The sequence below is a fragment of the Perca fluviatilis genome, chromosome 2, assembly GCF_010015445.1.
Source record: "Perca fluviatilis chromosome 2, GENO_Pfluv_1.0, whole genome shotgun sequence".
Lineage (NCBI taxonomy): Eukaryota > Metazoa > Chordata > Actinopteri > Perciformes > Percidae > Perca > Perca fluviatilis.
Window position 1 is genome coordinate 5,840,068 of NC_053113.1, and position 10,839 is coordinate 5,850,906.

Genomic DNA, 10,839 nt, shown 5'->3' on the forward strand with positions numbered 1-10,839 from the left:
TCATAGTGACACAACTGCTGAGCTAGAGGGAGTTCATCCACCCTTGTTATTAGGACTGGCATAAAAAAAAAAAATGTTGATCTTAATTTGAATGACACAATATTGTTTCATAAAATTCAAAGATCGATCTTTGAAGAGGCTCTGTTTTAAAACTATAATGAAGATATTGGTATCATATCAAGACAGACAATCTAAGGAATCCATTTCATAAATAAATAATGCTCCAATGAAACTGCCATGGTCATTTATACAGATATGTTACTCTTTATTGTTTTGACTGCTGTATTGTGTTCATTATAAATAAAAAGTACATTAATGTAACTACTTTGGGGTCAATTCTTAATGTAAACATCATTCTTTTTAATAATGCACCAGGTTAGAGGGTTCCTTGTAGAACTTACAGTATTATTTTTCAGAGAATCGCTTTTTTACAGTTTCACTTTTATTGGTGCAAAATGGGATTGTTAAGCAGACAAACTGATGAAAAATAAATGTGAAATGTTGTAAAAAAGATACATGTGCAGTTGATAGTATAATAGATCAATACTTGCCGTTCATGTATTGCCGCAGTAAATATTGTGATACTATGGTGTATAAATATTTTATACACCATACTTACATACTTTAACATCAGTTTACTTTTAACCAAAGATAAGACTTTTACATAAGCTACGTATTTTAGACATTTGCAGTCCATACATTAAAGGGTTAAAGATCGGTTGGCAAGTAAGGAAGTACGATGACAAAACAATGCGCAACATCATGGGTACACTGCTCATATCAAACCTGCTCTGTAATATTTCAAAGGAACACCCAAAAGAAAAGTTGAGTAGAGAAGCGAGGTGAGGTGTGCAGGTACTGACAGCTTTCTGTCTGGTCTGTTTAGAACCAGAATAACACACTTTAAGGATCTTCACGTAGGTGTAAAGGATTAAACTGAGAGGACCAAATATTACAAGACAGGTGTTAATGAGTCCATAAATGTTGTTCACTGTGGTGTCAGAGCAGGCCAGTTTGACAACATAATAATTATCACAGAAACCTTTGTTAATGATGTTCCCACACAGCTGTAAAGAGGAACTTAAAAATATCGGGACAGCAATTTCAAAAAATGGAAATAACCATGTTAGAGCAATAAGCACGGCAACCTTGTTAGATGTCATACGTGTGTTATATTGTAGAGGATAACAAATAGCAAGATATCTGTCATAAGACATGATGGCTAAGGTCCAAAATTCTACAGCTCCATAAGAATACAAACAGAAAATCTGCAGGAAACAGAAGGGAACAGAAACAGTGTGAATGTCAGAGAGGATCTGAACCAGAAGGAATGGAAACAACCCTGTACTACCATACAGTTCATTTACAAACAGGCTGCACAGAAAAAGGTACATAGGTTCATGTAAGCTTCTGTTCATACAGATAACCACAATCAGCAAAAGATTGCCACAAACTATTAACATATATAAAGACATAACAATTATGAAATATAAATATTTGAAAACCCCGGTGTCAAAGTAGGCAAGAAGTGCAAAATATAAAACCCGTGTAGAGTTGATCATGATTATTCTTTTGGTTGTTAACAGTGTTTAGTGGATAAACATATAAAAGAAATGATGCAACATTTTCTGGCAGCTGTTTTGTGAAAGAAAAAACAATAATATAAAAACACACCTCAGTGTAACACAGGTTGAGACACTGGATAAATCTAACGTTGATCAATTCACCTTCTATAGTCACACTGTGACCCCGTCCCAACTGAGCGGAGACACTGATTCTACTTCTTTTATTCTTTTCGAGTCAGGGGGACGCACACAGCAGAGAGCAGAGAGCAGTCTGACGTCATCAAATCACACCCTGATTGTCTGTATTGTTTGAAACTATTAAAAAACTATTAGTTATTATCCTAGGGTCGCCTGGGTAGCTTGCCTGGTTGAGCGTGTGCCCCATGTACAGAGGCTCAGTCCTTGCCGCAGCAGTTGCGGGTTCAATTCCAACCTGCGGCCTTTTGCTGCATGCCATTTTCCTCCCCCCCCCTTTTTCCCCCTTTACTGTCTTCAGCTGGCCTATGCAATAAAGGCATAAAATGGCTCCAAATGTTCACAGAGTTCTTACATTTTTTCTTTTAGGGGCGATCTCTAGCTCACTAAGGCGACGTTCAGACTGCAGGCAAAAGTGGCCCAAATCCGATTTGTGACCAGGTCAGGCTTCTTCAGAAGTAATGTGAACACTCAAATCTTGCCCAGATCTGATTTTTTCAGATCAGATTCAGGCCACTTCCATATGTGGTCCTGAATCCGACCCAGATCTGATTGTTTTCAATGCGGCCACAGTGTGAACAGCCAAGGCGGATTTGATGTGACTTTTACCTCAATAACCCTCGCTGTGCCGTCTTTCCCCGCGGGGAGGGGCGGGGCCCCCTGCTCCCGGTGCGGCTGTCAACCGGGGCGGACTGTCCTCAGTGCGCCCCAACCACTTCGCCAGGGTGGGGATCAGTTCATATAAAAGGCGTCTGGGGTCTGCGGCGATGTCGGCAACCCACCCGACCCGAAACACGGACCACAAGTTTGCGCGCAAGTCAGAGGATCACCCCGTGGAGTGAGGGCCGGCGCAGGGCGGCTGAGGTGGGATCCCGGTCCCTCGGGGTCGGGCGCTCCACCGGCCCGTCTCGCCTGCACCGTGGGGGAGGTGGAGCGTGAGCACGTGTGATAGGACCCGAAAGATTGGTCGTCGCAAATTGGTCGTCCAGTCACACACTCTCTCACACACACACACACACACACACACACACACACACACACACACACACACACACACACACACACCTCTGTAGTGAATTTGCAGCCATAGGCCAAAATATCTAATTTGGCTCTCTTTCTCTTCACTCTTCTCCTCCTCAGCACCTGTTCATTAATGTTATGGCTGCCATTACACAAACATTTTGAAATAAAAGTGAAAATGCTTATTTCCCTAAATAACCTCCCTGACTTTAGTGCAACAGCTGCTGCGTCTGATGTCATTGTTATCGTTCGTTTGCGCATGTGGGTCAGTTCAATACCGCAAACAGTTCACACTGGAATCTGATATAGGCCACATTTTAAAAGGTAATGTGAACAGCCAAACAAAAAATCGGATCTGAGCAAAAAATCAGAATCAGGCATTAAGACTTGCGGTGTGAACGTAGCCTAGTGTGGGTCCTTTGCAGGGTCCTGGTGTCCATTCTGACATACTGCCCTTTGCTGCATGTCATTGCTTCTCTCTCTCCCCCCTTTCTGGTCCATCTACTATTATGATTATGTAATGAATAAAAAATAAAAACTTCTTGTCCTTTGAAATGAATTCTTCCATAACAATCCTAAATAAATGTTTTGTGTGTTTCATGTTGCAGTTTACTCCTTTTGGTGTGACTTGGAACAGGAAATTTTGACGTGTGTGCACAAGCTCTGGCGCAAATCAGTCAGTTGTCAGGCAGAATGTCTCGTACGGTGCTAACAAGCTAACGTTAGCTGTGTCGATGGCTCACGTTAGCTTGTTAGTGTCTCTCATGTCTGCTGACTTATTTATTATGCAGATGTTTTGTCTGTGTTATGACTTGCATGACATTACGGAAGAAATCATGGGAAAAGTTGGCCCCAAAATGCAAAGTTTCCTCCAGGGCGGAGGGGGAGCATTAGAACTGCACTGCACTGGGCTGAGCCCGGCAGCCACCCCTGCCATGTGGCTGGTGATTTTTTTTCTTTGTATTTTACCATTATCCCCAATTATCGGCATTTATGTCCTTAGACACCCATCCCATCTATCCGTGGGACAAAAGGAATATTGTACAACACTTGGGAGGGACTTTTAGGAAGACTTCTACAATTAAGATCAGGACAATTGGGAGGATTAAATACCCCATTAAAAACACTGAATTTTCATTTATTCACGTCTTTGCATTGAACACAGCATTCAACACAACCAGTTTACCCTGCAGCATTTGTGTGCATATGTCTAACTATAATACTTATTACTCTGACAATTCAACAATGATCTAACATTAATGAAACTAATTTATAAATCCAAAACTGCTGGTGCCTTCTATTTTACAGATGTTTATTGGAGTAATGCTTTGGCATGGCATACTTTAATTCACTTTGCATCCCACACCTGATTAAAGAAAATAGAATCTTGGGGTCCATTGTGGTTCTCATAACAGTCTGGAAATAGGCTTCTGGGGGTGTTTTGTGGCTCTGGATCTCCCAAGAGTTACTGTAGGAGGTTCTGTTTGAGAATGGGGTGAAGCGGTCCCTTCTCTTTGCCCTTTACACCCAAAGCGAGAGCTGTATCTGGGTTCTCAGTAGTGAGTCGGACCTCCTACTGGGCCTCAGATCCAAAGAAGGGTTGCACACTTGGGAAAAATGTGTTTGGACTTGAAATGAAAATTTAAACTGCTGTTTCAGTGTAACAAATGAGTGCCGATTAAAGCATGTATTACATTCAAATATCAATTAATAAAGTACATCAAGTTTGGTACATCTGGTACTGAGAATATTAGTGTTGAACATTTCCTTTCACCCAGGGTTAATGCTTGTATCTTCTAAAGAGGCCTGTGGAGGCTGAGAGATTGTGTGATATGTGTGATATCACTCTTAATTAAATCAGCTGTTTAAAAGTGACGCTTTCAGTTAAACCAATCAGACTTGCCCACGAAATTCAAGGGCCAATCACAGCCTTACAACTCTGCTTTAAATCTGTTCTCTCCCTGTGCTGTCAGCTGTCGTTTCAGGCAAAGCGTGTTTCTCCCGGCTGACCGCTCTGTTGCCTCTTCGGTCCGGTCTCCGGTCTCCTTCTCCGCCGCCACCAGTGTCTAGACTCCATCGGGGGTTATGTTCCTGTTCTCTACCCCTTTAAAAATATTATTAATTCAATGGAGTATAATCTCCAAAAGACTTCGTACACTTTATTATACAGTTGTACAATAAATATTTTTGCATATCTGCAAACGAAGTCTCTCCTGATTGAAACTGATTGAAATTATTTTGTTAGAGGACACAGTAAATATTCTAAATTAGGTCTGGACAATTAATCGAAAAGCAATTGAAACTGAAATTCAAGATAAGATAATGTTAGATAAACCTTTATTGTCATTGCACAGAGACCCATACAATAAAATTGTAAGTTCCACAACTGAAGGTGCATTAGATATAAAAACAAGATAAATGATTAATAGCTAAAACAAGAACAATTTAAGACATAAAACACGGAATGGGTAAAATATTGCACATGATGTATGATTATTGTAATATTATTGCACTTGTGATAATAAAGATAAGTTAATGGTTTGTTGCTTTTTGAATGTTCTGATGGCCCATGGAAAGAAAGAGCTTTTCACTCAGTTTGTTGCTTGTACCAAAAGCAGCCGTTATAGATGTGTTAAGCCGACAAAACATAAACGTCATATGGTGACAACAGTTAAGTTTGGACGCCAAAACAATGAGGAAGTATTCTAATAACATTCTTTTCGTGGATGACAGTTTTATCAACTTTTCCTCGACACAAACTCTGCTCCCCCACTCGAAAGCCCTGTGTTTTACTTTTAACATGCCAATATTTAAAATCATTTATTTTGTCTGCAAAGAAAATGAAAGTTATTTCTCTTCTACGTTTTAAGGAAATTAGCTTTTTACATTAAAACTAAAATGTGACTTTTTCTTAAGACTCTTTTCAAACGTGTGCTGTGATTTCAATTGTTGGAAATGTTCAATAAATAACCAAAAACATGTTCATCTGTGTGTTTCCTCTAAGTATTTTAACATCACAAATTTAAGATATGCACTCTGAGCATGTTTACAGTACAAACCTTGTCAGTAAATACAATTTAATAAAATACAAAATCTTGAATTAATCATCATCATCATCATCATCATCATCATCAAGCTCAAATGTTCAATTTACCAAAAGCAAGACTTCTACATATGTTACGGATTTTGGACAGTTTCAGTCCGTACATTACAGGATTGAAGAGCGGCTGGCACGTAAGCCAGTACAATGACAGAAAAATGCGTAACATGATGGGTAAACTGTTCATATTAAATCTCCCTTGCACTATTTCAAAGAAAGTCCCAAAAGAAAAGTTAAGCAGGGAAGCGAGGTGAGGTGTGCAGGTACTGACAGCTTTCTGTCTGGTCTGTTTAGAACCAGAAAAACACACTTTAAGAATCATCATGTAGGAGTAAAGAATGAGAATTATAAGACCAAATAATACTGTTAACATAAACAAAAGTCCATATATGTTATTGACGGTTGTGTCGAAGCATGCCAGTTTAACGATTGAGTAGTTGTCACAATACACTTTTTGAATCGTGTTCCCACACAGCTGTAAGGGGACACTCAGAGACATCATGACAACAACTTCAAGTACACTGTATAACCATACGGACACAATAAGCACAGCAACCTTGTTAGATGTCATACGTGTGTGATATTGCAGGGGATAACAGATAGCAAGGTATCTGTCATAAGACATGACTCCTAAGGTAAAGAATTCTACATTTCCATAAGTATACACACAGAAAATCTGCAGGAAACAGAAGGGAGCAGAAACAGTGTGAATGTCAGAGAGGATCTGAACCAGAAGGAATGGAAACAACCCTGTACTACCATACAGTTCATTTACAAACAGGCTGCACAGAAAAAGGTACATAGGTTCATGTAAGCTTCTGTTCATACAAATAACCACAGTCACCAAAATATTGCCACAAACTATTAACATATATAAAGACATAACAATCATGAAATATAAATATTTGAAAACCCCGGTGTCAAAGTAGGCACCAAGTTTGAAATATGAAACCTGTGTAGAGTTGATCATGATTATTCTTTTGGTTGTTAAAGAGATTGTTAACAGTGTTTAGTGGATAAACATATAACAGAAACTTGCAACATTTTCTGGCAGCTTTTTAAAAGCTTTTTTTGTGAAAGAAAATTCATCAATAACATAAAAACACACCTCAGTGTAACACAGGTTGAGACACTGGATCTAACGTTGATCTGCTCACCTTCTTTAGTTCCACTGTGACCCCCTCCCAACTGAGTGGAGACACTGATTCTCCTTCTTTTATTCTTTTCAAGTCCGACGTCATCATCAAATCACACCCTGATGGTCTGTATTGATTGAAACTATTAAAAAACTATTAAAGTTATTATTCTAGTGGTGCCTAGGTAGCTCGCCTGGTGAGCGTGCATCCCATGTACAGAGGCTCAGTCCTTGCTTCAGCAGCTGCGGGTTCAATTCAATTCTGCGGCCTTTTGCTGCATGCCATTTCCCCCCCTTTAAAGTGATGGTTCGGAGTAATTTCACCCTAGGGTCCTTTGCACCATGACCTTGAGCCAAACACCCCCCCGGAAGCTTTTTTCACCTGGGTCGAACATTGGGAGAGTTAGCGTAGAGTAGCGTTATCAGCTGAATAGCTTAGCGCAGGGGCTAATGGACCCACGTTTCTATCTCGTAAATGACCCCACTAATAATGCCCGAAATGATACCAAACTTCTACACTAGTACAAATAGGTTATGTACTCATAAAACGATGGATTGGAAAGTTTGTAAGTACACCAGAAGTTTATGAACACTTGCCTGCTCTCTTCTGCTCTCTGCTGTTGTTGTTGCTGCTGGCGGGCAGTAAGACGAGTGCTTAGGGCCGTCTACAAATTACAACACCGAAAAGAGATACAACACAAATATTTATTAATTTAACTTTTTTTTTTTAAAGTAAGTGCTGTAGTATAACCAGCAGGAGACAAGTTATAATTTAGGTAAGTTTGGAGACATTACCTTATTTAATCATTAAATTAATAAATATTTTTTTTGTATCTCTTTTCGCTGTTGTAATTTGTAAGGCAAGGCAAGGCAGCTTTATTTATAAAGCACATTTCAGCAACAGGGCAATTCAAAGTGCTTTACATAAAACATGAAAGAGCAGTTAGAAAACAATTTAAAAGACAAGAATACATTTTACAGTGCAGTATAAGAATTTAAAGAACTGAGAGATAAATACGCGAATAAAGAGCAGTTAAAACAGTTAAACATATAGAAGCAGATAAAATAGGTTAATTTAAAAAAGGACCAATATGTCAGACATCTCAAGCAGTTCGGTCCATATCTCTGGTTCATCTCACCAACAATGGGTCCTGATGCTTCACATGGAGGTTTCATTCCCCATAGTTACAGAAGCTTTAGTATAGTCTTTCTTTTTCAATGCAGTCGTCACCACAAGGCTTAGTTCTTTTCTTCGGCAAACCTTGCAAAACCCGGAACGGTCTTCAGACTGTCTCTAATAGTCAGGAAACGTGCTAGTTTCGTAGACTATTTATTTTATTCTTAATTTAATAGTTTCTCAGACTGTTTCTGTTCAATTGTAATTGTTTTGGTCTTCAGACCCTTTATTTAGTTATCAAACTAACTTTGTTGACAGTCCACAGCCTGTCTCTTCTGTAATCTATTGTCACACCCGTATCAAAGAAGTAATCAGAAATATATCCGTTTCTGCAAAATCTCACTGGAATAATCATAAATTCAATTCTATTAATTGATCTAACTAGAAGCCCAAAGAACTGAGAGATAAAATATGTGAATAAAAGTTACAGTGCAGTATAAGAAATTAAACATTAAAGAGCAGTTATAGAATGTCATCAACTTTAGTATAAAAAATGATAAGAATTTAAAGAAAGAGCAGTTAAAACAGTTAAACATATAAAAGCAGATAAAATAGTTATTTAAAGAAAGGCAACATCAAAAAGAAAGGTCTTCAGCCTTGATTTAAAAGAATTGAGAGTTGCAGCAGACCTGCAGTTTTCTGGGAGTTTGTTCCAGATATGTGGAGCATAAAAACTGAACGCTGCTTCCCTCTGTTTAGTTCTGACTCTGGGAACAACAAGCAGACCTGTCCCAGATGACCTGAGAGGTCTGGGTGGGTCATAGTGTAGCAGCAGCTCATGTATCTATGATCTGCTCATGTATTTTGGCCCTAAACCGTTTAGTGATTTATAAACCAGCAAAAGTATTTTGAAATCAATTCTTTAAGGCACTGGAAGCCAGTGTAAAGACTTCAGTACTGGAGTGATGTGATCCACTTTCTTGGTTTTAGTGAGGACTCGGGCAGCAGCGTTCTGAATCAGCTGCAGCTGTCTGATTGATTTTTTAGGGAGACCTGTAAAGACACCGTTACAGTAGTCAAGTCTACTGAAGATAAAAGCATGGACAAGTTTTTCCAAATCCTACTGAGACATAAGTCCTTCAACCCTTGATATATTTTAAGGTGATAATAGGCTGATTTTGTAATTGTCTTAATGTGGCTTTTAAAATTCAGGTCTGAGTCCATGACTACACCAAGATTTCTGGCTTTGTCTGTTGTTTACAACATTGTTGTTTGAAGCTGAGCGCTGACTTTTAATCATTCCTTTTTAGCTCCAAAAACAACCACCTCAGTTTTTTCTTCATTTAATTTAAGAAAGTTCTGGCACAGCCAGTCGTTAATTTGTTCAATGCACATATTCAGTTGTTGTATTGGGGTATAGTTCCCTGGCGATAAGGTTATATAAATCTGTGTGTCATCCGCATAACTATGGTAACTTATTTTGTTGTTTTCCATAATCTGAGCCAGTGGAAGCATGTAGATGTTGAACAGAAGAGTCCCCAGAACTGAGCCTTGGGGAACTCCGCACGTCATATTTGTATGCTCAGATGTATAATTACCTATAGACAAAGTAGTCCCTATTCTTTAAATAGGATTCAAACCACTTTAGTACTGAGCCAGAAAGACCAACCCAGTTTTCCAATCGGTCAAGTAATATGTCATGGTCTACCGTATCAAATGCAGCACTGAGATCAAGTAATACTAAGACTGAAATTTTGCCACTATCTGTGTTTAAGTGGATGTCATTAAAGACTTTAACAAGAGCCGTCTCAGTGCTGTGGTGTGGTCGAAAACCTGACTGAAAGTCATCAAAACTGTTGTTTAGTGATAAGAAAAGGTTGAGTTGTTGAAAAAACGCTTTTTCTATGATTTCGCTTAAAAATGGAAGGTTTGATATCGGCCTATAGTTGCTCATTAGTGACGTGTCTAGATTGTTCTTTTTTAGGAGTGGCTTGATGACTGCAGTTTTTAGGGCCTGTGGGAAAATACCTGAGAGCAGAGACGTGTTTACAATCTGTAGAAGATCAGAAGCCAAACAATTCAAAACATTTTTTAAAACACCAGTTGGTAGAATATCAAGGCAACAGGAGGAGGTTGTATAATTTCCTCCAGGTTTTAATGGTTGATTGTATGAAATTGTGTCATATGTTTGTTTTGCCTGGACACTGTGACAACACATATCCTGTACTTGATATGGAGACACTGACTGTTTGTCTAATTTTCTGAATTTTTTCTGTGAAGAAGGAGGCAAAGTCATTGCAAGCCTTGGTAGACAACAGTTCAAATGCTACTGGTACTGGAGGGTTTGTTAATCTATCAACAGTAGCAAACAAAGCACGTGAATTATTACTGTTTCTGGCAATAATGTCAGAGAAAAAGGACTGCCTTGCATTCCTTAGTTCCAAATTATAAATGCGAAGTCTCTCTTAATAGGTGTTGTAATGAACCTGGAGATTAGTTTTTCGTCAACTGCGTTCAGCTTTTCGACACTCTTTTTTCTGTTCTCACCACTATAACATTTCTCCATGGAGATCTTTTCTTACCAGAGACAGCTTTAATCTTGTAATTGTAAACTGTAATTTTACAGTTGAAATTATCTACAAGCTCAGTGACTGAGGCCCCAGTGAGGGTGGGTATAGAGGAGAAAAGCTGAATGAATGATTCACTG

General features: G+C 38.9%; 2 protein-coding genes across 2 annotated transcripts; both read right to left on the bottom strand.

The window, feature by feature from the left end:
• Positions 1–641: 641 nt before the first annotated feature.
• LOC120552709 (olfactory receptor 49-like) lies at positions 642–1,562 on the bottom strand. Its single transcript, XM_039790936.1, has one exon. It carries the CDS (start codon positions 1,560–1,562, stop codon positions 642–644), a length of 921 nt encoding a protein of 306 aa, XP_039646870.1.
• A 1,024-nt stretch (positions 1,563–2,586) lies between these two features.
• LOC120545016 (olfactory receptor 10J4-like) lies at positions 2,587–6,850 on the bottom strand. The gene is made up of 2 exons (XM_039778944.1): positions 5,935–6,850; positions 2,587–2,672 (listed from the first exon to the last, which is right to left on the bottom strand). The coding sequence occupies exons 1-2, from the start codon at positions 6,848–6,850 to the stop codon at positions 2,587–2,589; spliced, it is 1,002 nt and encodes a 333-aa protein (XP_039634878.1).
• Positions 6,851–10,839: the final 3,989 nt, after the last annotated feature.

Coding starts and splice junctions, on each gene's coding strand:
- LOC120552709 (XM_039790936.1), bottom strand. CDS start 1,562: ATGATCAACTCTACACGGGTTTTATATTTTGCACTTCTTGCCTACTTT.
- LOC120545016 (XM_039778944.1), bottom strand. CDS start 6,850: ATGATCAACTCTACACAGGTTTCATATTTCAAACTTGGTGCCTACTTT. Junction 2,673..5,934: donor ATGTAGAAGTCTTGCTTTTG/GTAAATTGAACA, acceptor CCCACGGTGCAG/GCGAGACGGGCCGGTGGAGC.